Source organism: Danio rerio, chromosome 21, assembly GCF_052040795.2.
Source record: "Danio rerio strain M-AB ecotype USA chromosome 21, GRCz13ab, whole genome shotgun sequence".
NCBI classification, from domain to species: domain Eukaryota; kingdom Metazoa; phylum Chordata; class Actinopteri; order Cypriniformes; family Danionidae; genus Danio; species Danio rerio.
The window spans coordinates 35,556,728-35,579,458 of NC_141041.1; the positions used below are offsets into that span (position 1 = coordinate 35,556,728).

At 35.1% G+C, this 22,731-nt stretch overlaps 1 protein-coding gene across 10 annotated transcripts in view; it reads left to right on the top strand.

Annotated features, from left to right (window-relative positions):
• tenm2b (teneurin transmembrane protein 2b) overlaps nucleotides 1-22,731 on the top strand; it is a 599,580-nt gene that overhangs the window by 455,240 nt on the left and 121,609 nt on the right. For all 10 annotated transcript variants that reach the window (XM_087301398.1, XM_087301400.1, XM_087301402.1 and 7 more), the window contains one exon: nucleotides 16,566-16,804. In XM_087301398.1, the coding sequence (XP_087157524.1) occupies nucleotides 16,566-16,804 (239 nt within the window). The remainder of the gene's footprint in view (nucleotides 1-16,565; nucleotides 16,805-22,731) is intronic.

Here is a 22,731-nt window from a genome sequence, read left to right on the forward strand (position 1 = left end):
TGTTTCTTGGTCGTGCTCTGTTTGGTTTGCTGGTGAGACGTCTCAGTTGGGTGAGCAGTCTCTGATTGGCCCGCTGCCGCTGATTCGCTGATACAAGTTAACAGCTTTTTTTAACAAATGAAAATGTGCAAAAATGTAACGTTGGGAAATTTTTCAAAAGTGATTAAAAAGCATCGTACCACACACAACAGGGACCTTTCAGCATTTAAATTCACTGAGATTAACTTCATATTTTGACTAACTGTGATAAACACGAACTTATGAGGAAATGATTTGATTATTTGGTGAGCAATGAAAAGCATTAAGCAGTAATATTGATTGCATGTTGATATCATTTTGTGTCTTCACCTAAAACTTACTGTGTTTTCTTTCTTTCTTTTTTTCTTTCTTTCTTTCTTTCTTTCTTTCTTTCTTTCTTTCTTTCTTTCTTTCTTTCTTTCTTTCTTTCTTTCTTTCTTTCTTTCTTTCTTTCTTAATTTAGCATACTATAATACATTCACTGGACACTTTATTAGGTACACCTTACTAGTAGTGGGTTGGACCCCCTTTTGCAACAATACTTAGGTAGGCTGTGGTGTTGACATGATGCTCAATTGGTACTAATGGACACAAAGTGTGCCCAGAAAATACCCCCACACCATTACACCATCACCACTAGCCTGAAACATTGATACAATGGAGGATGGTTCCACGCTTTTATGTTGTTGATGGCAAATTCTGACCTTACCATCCAAATTTTGCAGCAGAAATTGAGACTCATCAGACAGGCAACATTTTTCCAATGTTTTATTGTACAATTTTGGTGAGCCTGTGTGAATTGTAGCCTCAGTTTCTTGTTCTTAGCTGATAGGAGTGGCACCCACTGTGGTCTTCTGGAGATCGTCTTGACCCTGTCTACATGTCTAAATGCATTGAGTTGCTGCCATGTGATTGCTGATTTGCATTAATGAGCGGTTGAACAGGTGTACCTAATAAAGTGGCCGGTGAGTATATATTATATTACAATCACAATAATAAGTAAATCACAATGTTTTTTTTTTTTTTACACAATTAAAAAAAAAACAATGTCTAATTATGCAGATACGTAATATCTGTTGATATGCTCCTTAAACAGAAGTTTAATTAACTATAAGAAACTTTGCAAGTACATGTCAACTTACACTAACCCTAACCCCAACCTATCAGTGTACTTATAATCTAATGAGAATTAATTGGCAAGTAGATGCAAGGTAACTTAAATTCAACAAACGGACCATCATAATAAAGTGTGGCTCAAAATTGCAAGGTAAACAAATATCTCAACTCTCAGCCATTAATTATTAAGAAAATATGACCAAACCATTGTAGAAATATAGGTTTAACTGTAAAATTATTAACACGTGTGACCCTGGACCAAAAAAAAAATAAAAAAATGTATAAATCATTCAAAAACCTTGTCTTAAAAGTTGTCCAAATTAAGTTCTTTGTTATGCATATCATTAATCAAAAATGTATGTTTGATATAGGGAGCTTTCACATCTGTAGTTCGCTTCATTTGATTGACGAAGGGCAATAAATGATACATTGTTGCGTTTTCTGCCATCTTTGGGTCTTTTTCACTCCACACTACTGGCTTTGGTCCGAACCAGTTGAAACGAACCAAAATGCTCTCATCTGACAAAATCCACATCTCTTATTGGCCAGATGTTGTTGAACATATTTCCTAAACTGCTTATTGATTGATCAGAATTCACGTGCGGGAGAATGCCAATGAACTCCCGAAAGTAAACAAAACCGGCAGACACAAAATGTCGTTTTTTACTATGAGGGGACGACTGCGTTGACTGATTGTATCACTGCTTTAGACAAACTATACATTTCAAGAATGAAGCGCTGCCACGGCTGGAAAACAGGGTTTTAATGCATCGCTCGTCACTTCAGCAGGAGGCGTGAATTAATTTAGCTAAACTGCGACATGGTCTTCTTGCGTAAATATTACCAACGATCTATCAGGTAATGTTTTCCCTTCTCTCTCTCCTTGTTGGTAAAGCGCTGTCAACAAATATTTTTCCTCCATATCCCATAATGCACAGTGCATTGGCCTATGGTAGCTGAATTAGTCCAAAAGGCGCAGTACTTTTAGTACGGATCATATTCTCACCACAAACGAACCGCTCCAGGGTTGGTTTGAAAGCGTACCGAGACCACCTCTTCAACAGGTCTCAGTAAGCTTATTTGGTCCGCTTTTGGTGCGCACTCGAGTACAATTGCTGCATTCACAACTGCCCAAACGAAGCGCACCAAGAGGGAAAATGAACTCTAGTGCGATTCAATCAAACTAAATAAGGCAGGTGTGAAAGCACCCATAATTATAGTAGGACATTTTCAAAATGGATTCATGGAGCATGATCTTTTTTTAATATAAGGATTTTTGGCATAAATATACTGTAGATATGTTTTGCTCATCCAATGTATTATAGGCTATTCCTGCAAATATACTTGTGCAAAAATAGAGACAAATAAGTCACAGTTTGTCTCTTGACATGAGCTGGATTTTTATGGTTTTATCTAGTTAATACAGAGTTGGAATCTAAAATAATATACAATAAATATACCTTATATAATATTTATAACACCATCAAAAGGCGGAAAAGTACTGCCTTTTTCTGAAGAAAAAAAAACATGCGGGTATAACATGCATAGTTTCACTCGAAAAAGAAAAATAGGCAGTATCTATTAAAGTACCTTCTGCATGCCATTTTGCAATTAGTGTCCATCATAAATGATGTGGCTTTGAGTCACATATCTGATAACCACAGGGTCTGTCCTGTCTGTCTCTGTATGTGTGCTCATTAATCACGAGCTCTGAACTGAACCTCCGTTTTGTTTCCATTTCCTCATAGATGGAGCTCAGGGTTAATGACTGCAGGTCACAGCATGAATATGGTGCTACTCAAACACTTTTAGTTCTCCCTCCTTTTCTTTCTTTCTCCATTTATCCATCTCCATCTCCCTTTCACACATCTCCTTTTCCCTCCTTCCATGGCAGTGTAATGTAATTTGGGCCAGAGGGTCGATTCTTCACATGGCCCTAATGTCTGGCTTTAACGCTTCTCTTAAGTTGATTTGTCTAAAACGTCTGTCAAACCATATGATGAAATATGTTTCAGCTTCAAAGCATTCTGGTGTATTATATGCCATTAAAAAGTAAATTATTTATTTATTTATTTATTTTTTTTATTTATTTTTTTTTTCAAATTAAATAAAACTTATAACTTAATATAACTTTTTTAAGCCCACCGTTAACTATAGCTCATAGTTCACAGTTCATAGTTGCCATTTTCATTTTATAAGGAATTTTCCACATGTTATCCATGTTTCATTTCTCAATGGCATGCAAGCAAATAACCAAGTGAGAGATTTCAAGGAAGAAAAAAGGAATTGATTTCTTTTTTGTCACATGAGGCCTTCATCTTCCTACCCCTAATTTAAGGATGCAAAATGGAGGCAAAACCTCGCAAATAAAGACAATTTTCAGGTTACTTGAAATTATTTTTTGTTCGCATATATATATATATATTTATTTATATATATGTATATATATATATATATATTAAGGGTGGAGCCGAACCCGAATACGGTATTCGGAAAGACACGAATAGCGTGTTTTTACGAATACTTATTTCGAACAAATACTTGAAAAATTATTTGTATTCGGGAGCAAGAAAAGCATTATATCAAAAAGCTGCGTTTCCTCCTGAGACCACAGTGCGTGAGTGAGAGAGAGAGAGAGAGAGAGAGAGACGCACGCGCTCAGTCGGAGGGCGGGGCGGAGGTAAAAGGTCTCTGGCACAAGCTTCTCCACAACAGCAGACAGAGAAGGCTCGGCTGAGCGAAAAAAAAAAACACTTCTCTGCATCAGTATTTTTGTTAAATAGATTTTTGTACCTTAATTGGGTTCCAGATGCAGTTTATAAACTTGTAGCGGAGTTTGTTCGGGATTTTCCATTACGCTGCATTTCTGCAGTTTGCAATCGGGTGCTCTGTTTACGCAACTTTAGCTCTGTTAGCGCGGTAATTTAGACAATAGACTGTTGACAGAGTAACGTTAACGTTCGTTTATAAAGGTTAAAACGATGCTTGTGCAGTTGTGTCGAATAGTATGCACTTATGGGAGTTATATGGTACGTCTAAATTACTGTCTTTTGCAGACAGCAAGATATATGCTATAGGCTAGTTAACCTTAGCACAGCTTCCCGTCACTTTTTATTAACTTGAAACTCCTCAAATACATTTGGGCACCATGAAAAAGAGTGAGAGTGCTGCTGAGCCATTTCTTGGTCCTCCACCAGTAAAAAAAATAAAACTTCATGTTCTTTGTGGAAGCAATTTACAGTCAGTGGTGCTGCAGATAAAACAAAGTGATACTGTATAATGTGTGCAAAAGTGAAATCAGCAGAGGCAGAGATATTAAACATCTGTCAGCATCTTCTATTCATAATCATTCATTTTCTTTTCGGCTTAGTCCCTTTATCAATCTGGGGTTGCCACGGTGGAATGAACCACCAATTTATCCAGCATATGTTTTACGCAGTGGCTGCCCTTCCAGCTGCTACCCAGCAGTGGGAAACATCCATACACTCTCTTTCACACACATATAATAGGGACAATTTAGCTTACCCAATTCACCTGTATTGCATGTGTTTGGACTCTGGGGGAAACTGGAGCACCCGGAGGAAACCCACGCCAACATGGGGAGAACCCAGTCGAGGCTCAAACCAGCAACCTTCTTGCTGTGAGGCGACAGTGCTACTCACTGTGCCACCGCGCAACCTTCTATGTAATGTATTATCACATGCACTAAAAGCATCCTCTTCTCTCTTACTGTCTGTGAACCCCCCACAAGCATCAATCCCCTCAATCAGCACAGCTATGCTCTGCTAAATCCTCCAAAAGCACCAAACCATCAACACAGCCACATTCTGCCCCAGCAAGTCAGTTTCAAACATAAAAAAGTAAAAAAAAAAAAAAAACTTTGTGTCTGTTTTGTGGCAGGCAGATGACAATAGCAGGGCTGTATCTTTTAGTATTATATAGAATACTTTTGTTCTGCCAGATCCCCCAGGCAGGGTTTATTTAGATTTATTTAGTCAATATTAGTTTTTGGAATTCTGTCCATTGGAAAAAAAGTTATTTCAGAAGAAGAACAGTTTTTTGAAGTATTATTTGTTTTTATTCTGTCTATTCAGTGTCCTTCAACAAGAACGGTGGTGGTGGGGTTCATAATATTCACAATGGTATTTTATTAGTTGTTGGTTTAACCATGGATGAGATAATGGCTTCTATGTTATTATCTTTTCAATGACATTTCTTGTCACATGTTCAAAAACAACAACCAATATTGCATGTCTATAATTTATATAATGGGTATAATTAAACAATACTTTCACTATAACGTAAATTAGAAGTGTAATAGAAAAAATGTATATTTTTGCGCCATTTTGAATTTTACTCGAATACAAATACAAATACAAATACTTTTCCCCCCTCAACAAATACAAATACAAATACCGGCTGCTCCGCACATCCCTAATATATATATATATATATATATATATATATATATATATATATCATAATCATGAAGGTCTCTAGCTCCATCCAAACAAAACAAATCTTTCAAGAGATCTTTAGTCTTTTGTATACTTTGTCAAACGTTGTCAAACGGTGGGCAAATACCGTGTAAGTACACTCATGCTTAGGGGAATAATATGTTAATCATTGAATAAATCGAGGTAGCTGTACTTGTTTAATGTTTTTTGCTTCCATAATACCCCATCTAAAAATAACTAAAGCATTTAACTGATATCTTACTCTAAAATAGACCCGAGAGTTAAATTAACTTCTCCCACTGGTTCCCCTCCCACAATGAGAGTTAAAATAACACTGGAGCAAGAGCTGGTTGAACAGAGAATATTGAACTCCTGCTGTTTAAGGGTAAAACCATGTAATAAAAACACTAAACTACAACTGAATTCAGTCACAACCCTTGGCCCTGCTTCCCACACAAACAGGTGTTCCCACCAAACACGAAAATGCAGCATGAGGTCACTGAAACACATTTTTTTTCCAAACTCTTGTCAGGGTGATGGTTTCAAAAAAATGTTTTTGTTTACAAACGTAACTGCGCACGTGTAGACATGGCCTTAGAAACTCAACTGAAATCTTAAAAAATCTCTCAAAATCTCAGCTCATCTGGATCTTATTAGCAACCTGTTTAACTATTTCTGTCAGATGTCTCAATCTCACTGCAATTCATAACTTTTTGATTTAATTTGTATGAATTTGTAGAATCTAATTTGTACAATTTAGTACGATTTGCTCATCACCCAATGACAGCTGGGTTTAGCGGTGGGGCTGGGTGCAATACTTTTTCGTACGACTCAACTTGTGCGAATTCGTACAGATAAGCCACTAAACTGACAAAATTTTAAATTCTTTCCTCGTGAGATCAGGCTGGATGTTTAAGTCTGTAGTGAGGTTTACTGTAAATACTTGTTTTGTTAGATGTCACCTTTGTGGTATGTATACACCTAGAGAAAATAAATGCAAAACATGTTCATATAGGACACTATTAACAAGGCTACATGTATGAAACTATTTTTATGTGTTAAGTAAATACATAAATAAATGTACTAAATTAAATACAATTTATTTATTCATTCATTCATTCATTTTCTTATCGGCTTAGTACCTTTATTAATCTGGGGTCGCCACAGCGAAATTAACCGCCAACTTAATCAGCATACGTTTTACGCAGTAGATGCCCTTGCAGCTGCAACCCATCTCTGAAAAACATCCATACACTCATTCACACTCATACACTACAGACAATGTTAGCCTACCCAAGTCACATGTACTGCATGCCTTTGGACTGTGGGGGATTTTATTTGTGTATTTACTTATTTATTTGTTTATTTGGCATCAGTATTAGTGAATATTTTATTAACACTTTTTATTTTTTTTGGAAATAACCATCTAATGTGGAGATCATGCCAAGGCAAACAAAAAAACTTTATTGTGTAAAACATTAAGACATCAAAATTAGAGAACAGCAATGATTGTAGGACAAAGAAAGATTACGACCATCATTTCTGAGGTTTACAGCAGTCATAAATCAGTTAGTGTAGAGGTCGTTGTTTTGAAGGATTTCATCACATCTGTAGCCACATGGGCATTAGGACATTGTCCTGCTAGAAAATTGGTGGGTGATGAATACAGGGATTGAACTGCATGTTGTCAAAAGAAGCATCAAATAAACATTTGCAATCACATGTCACTTTATAAGAGACCAAATTAATACTGCAACGAAACATCAACTCTGCCACCTTTCACTGACTTCTACACGGACATTTTGCGTTCAGTTGTTCACCAGTTTGATGATGAACAATGTTTCCCACCAGACCCAAATAAATTAACCCTTTTACACACTTTAAATACTTCTCAGCATATCTTATTAGCATATCTAGTTTATCACGTGACACATCAAAGCCCAGATGATTTCAGTATACAGGTAATAACATTTATATTTATAGCTTTTAAATATTGACAAACATACTAATTAAATTGTGTAATAATGAATGTCATCATGTTAATCTGGAAAGAACAGAGCTGCTGGATTTACAACACGTTAATTCATCAACTTCTCCCAAAATACATGTAGGTTAGTGGCTGTTTACTGGGAGAAGAACATAGTAAATACTCTAGTTTCCTAAACACTGGCTGTCTCTAAATTATACGAATTCAGAGAACAAACTCTCTTTCCTATAGAGACTGGTCTCGCCAGGTTACATTGCCTTTATTAAAGTTTTTATGTCAGTGTTTACTTTCACAGTATCGTTTTCAAAGGCTTACAGTGCAGGGAAACTCCTGAGATAAACAAGCTATACCTCTGAACTGTTAAAAAATATTGAATAGAAAAGTGCTGCGCTTCCCTCTTTTTAGCCACAAAGTCTTCTGGGCCTTCAAGCGAGTACTGCGCTCAAGTCTGCTTTTGGTGCATACTTTGTTCTTGCATTCTTCAGTATTGGAATTGAATTTTGGCAGCTGATGATGTTGGATAGGAACATGAGGACAAAAAAGTATTTGTCATTGAGAAATGTATAACTTTGAGAAATGGCCATAGTATATCTAATGTGGATATTGTCTCTTTATGTTTAAAATGATTAATAATGTCATCTCCATACAAACTATAAATATTATTTTAAGGGTCCATCAGTGTTTTTTTTTTTTTTTTTACCAAATGTTTTTTTTTACTCACAACCTAAGATGTGCCCTATCACACAAAAGTTAACTAAATTGTTGTAAATATCTTGATTGACTCTTTTTTTTCAGTATTAAAATGATTAAATAAGCTTCATACTGTATAAATACGGCCAAACTCGGGGTCTGTTGGGGGGGGGGGGGGGGGCAGTAATAGGACAGGATTAGACTATTAGCTTCTCCCTTAAAAGTGAACAAATTTGTTCATTTTTTTCATTTCAAATGGATAGTTTTCACAAAAAATGTCATCAGAAAATTGTCATCATTTACTCAACGTTCATTTACTCAACGTTTATTTGTTCCAAACCGATTTGTTTTCCTGATTTTTTTTCCTTCTGTTGAACACAAAAGAAGATATTTAAAAAAAAAGCTGGAAACCTGTAACCATTGACTTACCTTGACATAGTATTTGTTTTTCCTTTTGTGGAAGATAATAGTTACAGGTAACTGATGTAAAATAAATAAATAAATAAAAATTATATATATATATATATATATATATATATATATATATATATATATATATATATAATGAATCAAGGAAGCAAGTTTCTTTGCTTACTTTCATTTAAAATTTGTCATAGTACACCACCTTTTTTTTAGGACTTTTAGGACCAATTTATAATAATTTAAATTTAGATTTAGCTAATTTAAGCTGATTACCTTATAGCTTGTGATTTGATCTAATTTAGATCGATTAACCTAATAAATCCGTAATTTCAGTTAATGGTTTTAAAGTCACTTAGATTCAGTATGCTGGCCATTTACATCTGCTCATGGACCCAACCTTGCCACTTCTGGTTCTTAGATAGAGGATATAACTGTTAACTAATTTCCTTTAAGTAATATTAGGCCGCCTCATGCTTGCTCATACATAAAGAAAGTTTGATTTAGCCAGTAGATTATATCATACTAAGTCAGCAATTGTCAGAAATCAACAGGTCTCTAATGCTGTGCTTATGCTCCATCCATTATGCCTGAGTGTAAGAGCAATCCTGGTTGTAGGCTGCGGAAACATCAGCCTGGTAACATCTACTTGTTACAAAGATTTCATAAGATATTAGAGGTAAAACGAATTTACATTTATTAGTCAGGCAAAGATTTTCTATTCTAATTCACATAAATAAACAAAATAAGCAAATTCAGAAAAGTACAACATCAATTACCCAAAGATACATCTAAGAGTTAGAGATTAATACCTGACTGTGTAGAAGTACGTAGCAACATATACAGTAGGTCATTTACACTAGTGCGTTTTAGTTTTAAAACGGTATTTTAGAATGAAAACGATCCGCGTCCACACTACCGTTTCACCCAGTGTTTCTGAACAGCTGTGCGTCTACACCTAAACACTAAAAACGCACATCACGTGACGACAAACACACTCTGGCATGCGCTGCAGCCTATCTATCCAGATGAGAGCTGTGCTTGTCGAAGTGTTCATCAAGCATCTCTCGCTGGATCTAATCTCACTATATTTGCTAAACATGATATTTATTTCATCTTGTTGACTATATCTTACAACATATTCCCAGACTTTGGTGTTTTGAATCTATTACTTGTTCTCAGGTAACGTGTTTTGGCTAAGCGCAAAGATAAGTTAATAATTAATGTAACGTACATTCTGTATTGACTGATTGTTTGCCTTTATTTCCTATAATGTAGAAACGTATTGTATGTTATACTTCTATAATGGCCATTATTGATTATTAAAATGGATATTCAGCAAAAGAGAGGGTATGTTTCAATATTTTCACTAAAAAAGGAGAAGAGGAGGCAGTTTTGTTATAGGCTCCGTTTTGTTATAAATATGCATACAGTGAAGATGACGCTCATATATGCAGCACAAAGCCTCAACATTTCTGCTGTCTGTTAAGTTGTTAATATCAAAATAAAAACAGTTCCTTATATCATGTTTTTATGTTATTGTTAAGAAAGTGAACAACGTAGCCAGGATGAAGTGAATAAGGTTATAAGTACATTGTTTCCTTTGAAGATTTACCTGACATGTCCTCGGGAGTCTGTTTTTCATATTAAACGTGCGAAGTCTGTACTTACTGGGGGGGGGGGGGGGGGGACTAAACTGTGTGTAGGCTACTTGATATTCAGCAAAAGCCCCAATCAGAGAGGGGAATGTTTGCAGCCCCGCCTCCGTTTTCAAATGTCTCCAGTTTCCCTTATCCACACTGAGACGGAACAGCAGCGTTTTAGAATGAAAACGGCCTCTTCAGCGTTTCCAAAACGCTCCGATTCTGTGCTCGAAATCTCCGGCAGAGTGTGGACAGATGGCGTAATTGTAGCAAAACTTTTGTATTTTCAAACTAAAACGGATTCGTGTAAACGGGGCCTCATCTGAACTGATTAACTATTGAGATTTTCTGTGCTGTCCTGTCTTGCATGTGATTATAATTATTGATTATGACCTGCCATTTTGGATTATTGGGATTAAGGTCCAATATTCAAGAAATCAAATTACAAATTTGGAATGACCTGCTTCTTATTTTTTGACTGAAAAGATGCATTTGGCCTTCATCTGGACAATCTGCTGTCCTAAAGTTATAGTGGCTTTATAAAGGCACAACACTCAGAAAAAAGGAACGAATGCTGTAGAGGTTTACAAAAGGGTGCATGTTAGTAGCTAAAATGTATTAAAGTATATTGTATAAGGGTATATTGCTGTCTAATTTTGATCAAGACTGTACACAGCAAGTCCCTGCTGTGAAAAGACAAAGTCACATTATATTTCACAGCCCTTATTAAGGTAGAAAAAAGGTTGTCTGCTTTCAGATGAATTGTGAAAGCTTGAATGAGTTACCTTGAGCAGGAGCTTGTCCACAGATGACCGTGACTGCACAGTGAGATTGTGCTGTTTAGTGGGAGGCCACATGCTCAAAGTAAAAGCAGCAGAGTAGGGAATGACAGATTTTCTTTCTAGCCACTTCACTGCTCTCATCCAGCTTGTATGAAAAACACAGTTCAAACTGGCGCACTCATTCTGCTGTGAATTCAACCCTCAGCTGCGCAGGAACCCGACAGTGCCATTTCACAACCTGTTACTTCTTTCCAGCACTGAAATGAGCAGCAGCAACTGAACGAATAAAAACTGAGATTTTAAAGAACAATTTAAAGACAAATGAAAATTCTCTCTTCGTATTCTCAGCCTCATGTATTTTCCAAATACATACGACTTTATTACTTCTGTGGAAAAGAAAATGAGAAGTTGAGAAAAAACTCGCTGATCTTTTCTATAATACAGTTGAGGAACAAAGTGACCAGGACCTGTCAAACTCTGAAAAGCACTTTTGAAGTAAAATAAAGTAGTTAAACTTTAGTTTTTATGACTTATTATATATTGACATGAAAACCACTATGATTTCAGACAAAAAAAAATTATATATGCAGGATGTGAAAGTGACTTAACAAACAAATTGACTAAAGTAAATGCTAAGGTTATATCTGTCATGGAATCTATCGGGACCGTCAGATTCATTCACTTCATCTGCACAACCCCTGATTAATCAAGGGACTAAGCCGAAAAGAAAATGAATATATGACAAACCAATGCAGCATGAAACATACATTTTTATTTAATTATGAATTATTTTTTCTCTGATTAAAGTAAAATAAACTTGTTGTTGTTGTTGATATTGTTATATTACATACAAATATTTAGATTTTATTAACTTGGACATTTTTTAAGCAGCAGTTTATTTAATTTCCATTCATTACAGTGGAGATAAATTTCTAATTCACAGATCATACATTGTTAAAATTCCATGTGATAACATTTAAATAATTTCTTACATTTTAATTATTCAAACAAGGTGTTCTGCAGTAATTATAACATGATAAATACATAGCAACAATTAAAATACAATTTATTCATCAGGTCCAAACGGACTAGATGTGAAATGTGCATGTGAAAGAAAGAAAGAAAGAAAGAAAGAAAGAAAGAAAGAAAGAAAGAAAGAAAGAAAGAAAGAAAGAAAGAAAGAAGCATCCTTATTGAGACTAGGAGACTTTCAAAAACAGTAAAGAAATCCTTAAACCAACCCCAGGCCTTTGAACAGCAGCGCACAATGACATGAAGGTGAATAAACACTGTCAGATGTTCTTCTTGACTGTTACACAAGTTCAGCTCAGATCTGCAGAATAGCGATAGATTTGTAGCTGAGTTTCACAGGACTGAGCTGCTGGCCAGTGTTCATGGGTCGTTCTGGCTGTGGGCAGCAGGGAGCAGTTGGATGCCTAGCAGGAGGGCAACAGAGAGGCCTGGTGGAGTCCGAGTGGACCTCCTGTCCCGAACAAGACACATGGACAAAGATCTGAGGCCGGTTTAGCATAGGAGCTCAGTCTGAGCCAAAGCTAGTGCTCATCAAAGCTTCCTGGTCAACTGTCGTCTGCTTTCATCCCCTTCCCATCTGCCTCCACACACACACAAACACACTCTCCCCCTTCCAGCCCACCTTTGACTCCACCAGATTTGGCAACATTGGCGTGCAAAAACTGGTGTTTTCTGAAACTTCATCATGATCATTATGCTGGAATAACCAAAACAGAATTAGGTTGTAATATATAAGTGTTAGCAGTGTTGGTGTTTTTTACAGGAAAAAAAGAGAAAATCAGTTTTTATGAATAGAAAGATCTAGATCAGGGGTGCCCAGACTTTTTGGTTTAAAGGGCCAAAAACAAAATATCATCGAGAGTCATGGGCCAAAGGTAAATATGCCAAACTATATTACATTAAAGGGTAATGCTATGGGTCATTTCCTAATTTATTGGACAACAATACTTTAAATCCTATTAAGTTAAATTATAACTAAAAATAAATTATAATAAATTATAAAACAAAAATAAATTATAATTTTCTTTTGCCATTTAAATTAAAATTTAAGTTGAAAATTGGAGTTCAATGCTAAATACACCTTGATACACCTTGATTTGTCCTCTATCCGCTTGTTAAGTGTGACGTCACGCGAAGCGGCTTCCGGGTCCAAGCGCTATATTCAACTGAATGGGGAGACTCGTGAAATGGTAATAATAAACGTTTACAAAGCGATTTAAGGCTTTCGAAAATGACGATCGCAGTATATATGTCCATGCCTAATATCCGATGGCCAGAAAGAGATTAATTTTTTTATAAATTGTTAAATTTTTGGTATTTGTTATGCAGCAAGCCCAGAGATTGTTTTGTACACTATGATTTTATATAAAATTAACTTTAATGTGTGATAGAAATAAAACATGATCATAAACAAATGATTTCTCCACTCAAATGAATGGCGGCTTGGACCCGGAAACAGTATTACATACGTCACAAACACGTCACCACTTAACAAGCGGATTGTCTGACAGTGTGTACATTTAAACTAAATCTGATTACTTTACACCATTTATTTCATTCATTCATTTTCTCTTCAATCCATTTATTAATCTGGGGTAACACCATTTAATTGAAACATTTAAATTCAGTTACCTTGTAGCGATAAAAAAACAAACGAAAGGTTGCAATCAATATTAAAGGACTTGTGCTGTTTCTCAGTATGCGTTCTTCAGCAGTCTTGTGTCCTTGTGTTCTCGTGTAATGTCATCATCAGCTGCCAAAGCTCAGTTTCAATACTCAAGACTGCAAGAACAGTTCTTGTGTGTTCCTGATATCGAGGACACAATGATGCAAACTGATCTCCCTCTCGAAGTCCCAGAAGTCATTGCGACTGGAGGAGGGAAGCGCAGCATTTTATATAGATTTATTGTTAAAGTTCAGAAATATGACTTATTTACCTCAGGAGTTTCCCTAAAAAATAAACATTTAAACATATGGACATCTTAATAAAGGAATAAACACATTAAGGGTGTTTATTGGCTGAAATTCGTATTAAAATCTATTTTAGATTTTTCTATAATGTTTTTATGCAATATGTATATTTTAAAAAGGGGAAAAACAATACATCCCTGTATGAATGCTTTAATGTTTAAATAATATTCTATTAAAAACACGTGAAGGTCGTGTGACCATCAGGAAGAACACAGCATCTCATTTCTCACAGGACGCGTTCTCTGTCTTCGCGGTCTTCAGAGTTTGTTCTTTCGAGGACACCTGGCAAGACTGGTCTCCATAAGAAGGCAAGTCCGTTCTCTGCATTCTTGCAATTGAGAAACAGCCACTCTCTAAACCATCCCCATCACTCTCCTTCTCTACTTAGATGGGATGGTGGGCCAAATCAAAGATTACCATGGGCCAACTCTGGCCCCATGCCCTAGTTTGGACATCTCTGATCTAGATGTTTCATGATGTTTAAAAACAAGTCAACAATGCAAATCAACTTGATGTCAAAACCTTGTCATCCATTTGACATTCACACATTGATGCCCATTCGATCATCAAAATAACAACACAAAAGTATTATAATATAAGAAAAGTTTTAAAGGTGCCACGTACTGCAATGGTTTAATAAGTTAAACTGTTCCCAGTAAGTTTAACAAATCTCCAGAAACGGGTTTATAAGCTCATTTATTGCTCCATAAAATACCTATAAAATCAGTTCTTCATTGACCATATATGGTTTGTGTCGTAAATATTAATGAGCTCGGTTCTGATGTGCCGCTCTTACAGAGACAATTATAAACCCAATCAGAGTAACAATAACCTTTTTTGCTCATCAGATCTGTTGTGGATAAAGGCTAAACTATCATTTAGCTTGACAAAAGAGAGTGATGTAGATGTATTGCATTGCATTTTGAAGCCATAGTCAAAGAAAACACATCCAGGAATTAATATCAACTTCTGCATGAACATTTGATAATTGATCTCAGTGTTTGACAAGACTAAGTATACATGTGTCCTTTAAAACATAAGCATCAAATTTCTACACGATTAATAAACTTGCCTTATGCCTTTTCGGAGTGGAGATGAATAAATGTGTAATCTGTAAATCTTGCATTTTGCAGGTGAGCTTGAAACATGACTTGTGCTGTCGTTGCCCAATAACGCACATTTTCAAAATAAAAGTCCAAAATTCATAGCAAGTCTAAAATACGCTTATAATAACTAAGCAAAGGAAATTATCACTGTTGTACTACTAGAAAACATTTGGCTTATTAAACACAGCCTAAGTCGTGCATATTAATGATTTTTCTTTTGAGCTTTTTTTATGATCTCAGAGCTGGTTATGAGTCGATTTTCTTTTTATGACGTCAGCTGCTCGTCATATACGGATGAATGACCTAAAGAAGGCATACATGCAAATGCAGAGTTTCATCACAGTTTGTTTTGTCTTCTGATTGACCTGCTTTCTACCGGGGTTTTACACTCATGGAATTTACAAGAGAATGAAGAAACGGTGGTGCCTGAGGCTCACAATATATCCAAGTCCATATGCTGATCTCTTACTATTCTACTATACCTTGGTATACCCAGATATGTAAATTATAATTTACTCTGGATTTGGACACCTATATTAAGTTGTCAATCTGATGTCATTTTAACATCAGGGTAGTCAATTGAGATTAAATAAATTTTCATATTTTATATCTTCATTTTTTTTTTTTTTACTTTTTTGTTGTTGTTTTGATGAAAACCTTCTGGGTTGTTTGCTTTTTTGTTTTGTATTCATGTTAGTTTACAAGATTTGAATGTATTGGCCTATATGTAATGTCATATCAATGCATGCATATCTTTCAGATAGTATTAGATCCTGACAACCTTTTTAAAAAAAATTAAGGTTCAGTGCAGTTCCGAACTGTATTATTCAGCATCCGTCTTAGCAAGCACAGGGATTTAACAACAGCAAAAATCAATTCTCACTACTGACCACTCGATTAAACTTGTCTTTATGATGCATTCAGTCTCCACTACTAGTACACAAAGTAGTAGTCTAACGCCTAATACTTTTTTAAATGACCAGAGCTGTGTTAAATGAGCCTCATTTAAAGCCATTATGCACACATTGAACTCCTGGTTGTTAGCAGAACACTACAGCACGAGAACAAAATGAACAACATGAGCTGAAAAATGTGAATGAAACAAATAGCCTGCTCCCCAGAGTTAGCCATTAAACAAGCTTGAACAGACTTTTTTTGGTCATTTAGCTCATTAAGGCAGATTTTTATGAGATTTATCAAAGCCCTGTAAAGCCATGGGCATATTGACAAATTTCAGAACGTTTAATCAAGTGTTACTGTATGATGAGGAAGAGGTTTGCCTCCTGCTGGCGTTCATGATAAAAAAAGTAGTGATCATTTTCTCTGTTTATTTCTTCTTGAAGGCACTTCCTCTTCAAGACGCCGTCTGGGAGCACTCCTCTGTTCAGCAGCTCTTCTCCAGGTTATCCGTTGACTGGTGGTACCGTTTACTCTCCGCCACCTCGACTCTTACCCAGAAACACTTTCTCCAGGAGCTCCTTCAAGCTGAAGAAGCCCTCCAAATACTGCAGCTGGAAATGCGCCGCTGTGTCTGCAATCGCAGCCGCTGTGCTGCTGGCCGTCCTGCTCTCGTATGTCATAGGTATGTGTTCAGAGAATTATAGTGCTTGTGCAGATATTTGTGACTCTGGAGCCCAAAATTTGTCTAATGTTTAATTTTTGATAATAGGCAAATATGCATTGCATGGGTTAACATTATAGATGTTACTTTTATGTCAAAATTGTTAGAAAATTAGATAAAGATCATGTTTCATGAAGATATTTAGTAAATGTTCTGCTGTAAATATATATTAATGCTTTATTATTAACAAGCAATATTCATTGCATAGAATTTAATTTGGACAACTTTAAAGGCAGTTTTTTTTTATGTGTAGATTTATTTGAATAATCAAATAGTCGCATATCTGCCTTATATTTTCATCTTACAACAAACCATACATTAATGGAAAACATATAGGGCTGCACGAATCTGTCTAAAATGAGAATCACAATTTTTAATTTATTTTATTATTTTGCTTAAAATTAAAATCACGATTTTCTCATGATTCTTTAGATGTAAAAAAAGGTTAATATGAGTAGGCTATTATTGTTTTTTTTATCATAAATATGGTAAAACAACACTAATAATACTAGGCCAATGTGTATTGTAGGTCTAATGTTGGTTAAAATGCAGAATATGGTATAGACTTCGAAAGGTGGACTTAAATAGACTTTAAATATGTCCTGTTTGTTTATTCAGAGTAAAGTGATGACATCAGAATAAAATTATTCATAATTGAAAAAAAAAGTTGAATTATTATGTTTAACACTAGAACTGCCGGAGGTTGCTGTATACCTAAAATTGCCAGTGTGGGTAAATTTTACCCTGCACAAATTTGGTTTAGAAATGGCTAAAAAACAAACAAACATACTATTCTGTTTTTTGCCACTGGTAACAAAAAGTGTAGTCTCGTGAAATAATTATTTCAGGATAACAAGATTATTTTAAGAAAACAACAACAGTAAAGTTTGAATATTCATAAGTAGGTAAAATATCGAAATTTGCATAATGCATAATTTATTTCTCCAGACTCTTAATAAATCATTGCATTGTGTATTTTTAATAGCTCTACAAATCACCTTATTTCACTTATTGTGACTTTATTCATTTATTTTAGCCACTAATTCAATCAGTGAAATTGTAATTGTAATTTCAAATATAAGCAATGCATGAATTAAAGCATCTTTTATAGTGGGTAAATTTGACCCACGCTGGCACTTATAGGTATAAATGTCTCACTTTTTAATCTATTTTTATCTAAAAAAAAAAAAAAAAAGAACTTTTTATACCTGGGAAGTGTAAATAAGGCAATTTTTGTAAAAGCCAATGACTGGGAGGCTTGAACGTTTTATTAAAGATCTGTTATGTACATTTGAATGACAGTGTTCGGTGAAATTGACCCCATGGTAGTTCTAGTGTTAAGACATATGGTTGTAATCTGTCATCGATAACATTGTTAGACCATTTTTTCACTGGTAAAATGAGACATTTGTCATTATCAAATTTCCATTTGCATTATATTCAACATTATAAATGCTAAAGTAGTTATAAACATTTATTCTCATGCACAACACTCTGTTCACTATCAAAGAAAAACATAAAATGCCTTTCATAATCATAACTCTAAAATGTGATATGATAATTTAACTGATGTGTGCGCTTTGGTTTCACTTTCACTGCATTCATAAGTGTGTTCGTGTCTAGGCTGTCGAAAAAACAAACAAACATGCAAATCTTGCTTCCCACACGGCTCCCAAACAATCATTCTGTGCGACAAACTGTATAACCTGTTATTCACAGCCTATGCAGGTTCTGTTAACTAAAGTAGACATCATTGGTGAGCATGCACACGTCCTCTCAGTAGTAAACAAAAAGTGTGTTAGCTCACGTGTGATTTCAGAACCACAAATACATCATTACATTGACAAAAAATGATTTTTTTGGGCTAAATTATACCTTATAAATACAGTATATGACACTTTTAACACCATTTAAAGGTGTCAATGTTGCTGAGAAAGTATATGAAACAACGTGAAGACTTGTGTGACCTACTTTACTCTTTTCCCAAACATTGGGTCGAATCGAGTTGTGTTTTTTTTTTTTTTTTCAATTAATCTTGCCGGGCTAAAATTATGTATATTCAGCTTTCAGGTGATCTCAATTTCCAAAATTGGCACGTATTCCTGGTTTTGTTGTTAAGGGTCATATTTGTTGTAGATCGGTAGCTTTTTTTTTACAGTGGTAATGGTATTTGACATTATTGTTTGCCATGGATTATACTACTAAAGAAGGATTTCCAGTTGATTAGGAGTATTATTTTCATTAGTAGGTGTTTTAGTGAATTGAGAGAAAACAAGCAGCATGTTTTGTACCAGATGTCTTTTTGCTATTTTGTGCTTTGCTGTTTGTTTTGGTGAAATTGCTAAGCAAATCTGGCTGGTACTTTTATATTGTGTGAAGTTGAACCTTTGGTTTATTATAATTATAAAATATATATAATGATATTTTATGGAATGTGTTTTATATAATAAAAATAAGTAAAATGGAAATATTTTATATGGAAATTTAAGTGACCAAAAATTAAGTGAGTTTAAGATGGATAGTTTTAGCAAAATGTGATTGTATTCTGTGAACAACTGATAACATTTCTTCACAATGTTTTTTTTTTAACATTTGTTCATAAAAAATAATGAAAAGACACAATATTTTCAGACTTGCATATTCAGCTTTATGTAATAGTTTAAAAGTCAATATTTGGTCATTTGTAATTTTTTCAGTTGTCATAATCAGAAAAAAAGCTCTAATTTACAGTAATTTGATTTAAAATGTGTGCTTCACTCACTTTAAGTGTCGCATGATCCTTTAGAAATCATGCTAATGTGTGTATATACTGCTCAGCAATATTATTTTATTAATAACTGTTGCAATACATTTTTTATGGATTTTTTATGTCTTATTAATTAAAGATGCAGTAGGTGATCTGCCAGAATGCTAGCATTAGCATAATAACTTTTATGATCCTCCAAAGCCACGCCTCCTTAAGTAACGCGAACGCATTCTGATTAGATATAACACTAGATCATGTCATTCACCAGTTAGAAAACTCTATAGAGGCACGCACATTATCAAGTGTAGTAGTTGACAGGCCAGCGGGTGCAGGAATTATATTTCCCCAAAACTGTCACAGGCTTCTACTGTCAAAAATGAACAAATATGTGAAAATAAATCAAACTTCACCTAAGTAAAGCTGGTTAGGCGGAAGAGCACATATACTTATATTTTTTATTAAACTAAATAAAAGTTAGATTAGAAAAAGGAGTGCTAAAAACAGAAATATCCTGTCATCCTTTTACATTACATGTTTACGTTACCAAGACAAAGACTGATTTTTCATTTTCCAACTGTGCTTGCAGATCCTCATGCATCGCTTGTTTTCAGCTCCTTTTTCATTTGAATAACTAAACGAATGCCCAGGTCTATTTAACCGACTATACTATCGATGCTGTAAAAGGTACTCTATGAACTTGAAATTAGCCAATCTTATGCTGGACGTTTTCAGTGGCTAAACAACACTACCATGCATATAAACCCATTCATAAACAACAACACAATCTACATAAGCTTTGCGTGGCTAAAATAGTTTTAAAACACACCTGTCTAAAAGAAATACTTCACCCGTCGTGTCATCCTTCAGATCGTTGTTTTTTAACTGCATAACGTCATTTCCCTCCAGCGTGCAAAAGTAATTTCGATATTGATTCAGGGTTTAGAAAAGTTTTGATTTGCATTTTTGGCAAAAGCCCTTTCAGAAACAATCTTTCTTTTCATGCATTCAAGGCCACACTGATCATTCAGAAAGAAGTTAAGAATGATGCAGAGTTTGCCTGACGTCTCTGTGAGCTGGTGATCCGTACTTCACGAGAACGCATGAGTGACGTATCTGTCTGCTTAAAAAGGCTGCGCAGAAATTCAAATTGAAATTTGTTGACAGACAGTTTGAGATACCTGTCATAATTAAGTTATTTGTCGGTCCAAAAATATTTAATTGGATCAACATTTTTCAGTTTTATACCTTATCCAAAATATAAACATACATATAAACACATGTACTGTAGATCATTTACTTTAATCAGTACTGTTGGAATGTGAAGAGACTTTCAACCAGCATAACAAAAATGTTTCTGAAGACAATCACCTACTGCGCCTATAGCATAAAGCTCAAAATGACCACATTTACTTGAAATATTTAAATGGTGTGTGTGTGTGTGCTTGTGTGTGTGTGTGCATGCGTGTATGAGTGAGTGATATAAATGTTTGAAATCTTTTCTCAATCAAATATTAATCTCTTTTTCACCTAAATCTTTTGAATGATATTCAATAGTATAGTCTTCTTTAAAAATGAAAGAACGCCAGCTCTTGCTTCCTTAGTTAAAAAGATCATTTTAAATGATGTACGTATAATATAAATAACATTAATGAGCTCAGCGTTTGGAATTTTTTAACATCAATCTCAGCCTTTTGTGAATCTGCTTTACCTTCAAGCCTTGACGTCCTTGACAATTCAAAGATAAGGCTTTGAGAGAAACTCACTTGTTACTTCAACAGCGATTAATCATTACTTACGATGCAAACACTGATATTTAATTCACATTTTACAATTCAGTCACCCACAATTAGGTCTTGAACCGATTTCACGGATCCTCGGTGGATCATTTATTGCTGTCTAAACAATAAGTCAGCAACCGCAGCACGATACATCAATTGATTTAATTAGACATTCCTTTAAATGTCACGAGCACAAGTTAGTGTAGTTAGCCGAGGGTTTACTAGCCAGTGCACAGCGTCCTCTAGCACACCATGGCCTTTCAAAGCTCAAAGAATGACCCTGAAATGACTCACTCAGAAGAATGACATTTATCACCAAGAACGAAGCGCTTCAAAGCGTCTTTGATGAACCATTGATGTGTGTTATTGTTGTGGTACAATTGCAGCAAAGCAAATACCCACGCAGAGGGGCGGAAGGAGCCTCAGCGTGTGGACGTTTACTTCAGACGGCAGCGCGCGATTCATCTGCTGTTTGATACGGGCTGTGATTCGGGTGTATTTGGGGAACGAGGGTTTTGGTCTTATCAAGGCACCTCTCTGCAGGGAGCGCTGCCGAGTTTCAAGTCTAAACTTGCTCTTTTTACTTTAAAAGGAGTTATTTTAGGTTAAGTTCTTGAGTAAGTGAGCAGCGAAAAGTTGTAGCTTTCTGATGCATCCTCAAGTGGATTTGGAGGGAGGGAATAAAAGACCAGGCAGTAGAGCTAATCCACCATTCTGGAGAAACTGAGAGTGATTTTTCTTTTTTTATAAATAGAGATTAAGTTTTTCCCATGATGAAAAATAACATGTAGTTTACATAGAGGTTATGACAAAATGGTAATTGCTTGAGTCTAATAAAACAGCTTAATTCATTGTAATAAATTATTTTCTTTCCAGCTTGTAAATGCATTAATCTGCTATCTGTCAGTTTGCTGATGAGAACATGAGTGATACGTATTAGGAACACATCCTCATTGCAGTTTAATACAACCAGACGGATCGAATTACTTGAAGTAAATAAAAAATATTAAAGTCAGAGCTATTTCTTTTAAAAAAAAACTTATAAAAATACTTGTTCCCTTCTCCAGCATCACAAGTAGAAGTGTAACAATCAAAATGCTGCATAATGAGAGCAGATTGTATGAGCTATACGTTTATTGCTGATATGTTGCAATACACTTCATAACAATTTCACATGTAAAATTTAAAGCGGTAGTCCACAGTAGTTTGTGCTGCATTGTTTAATTGTTTAAAAATACTCCAGGGACCAGCCTAAACTGATCACACCGGTGTGATCATACACACCAAGAGGTTAATGATTTATTTAACCTGACAAATGTCATGGTAAATTAAAAAGAATAGTCAGATATGTAAATTGGTATGCT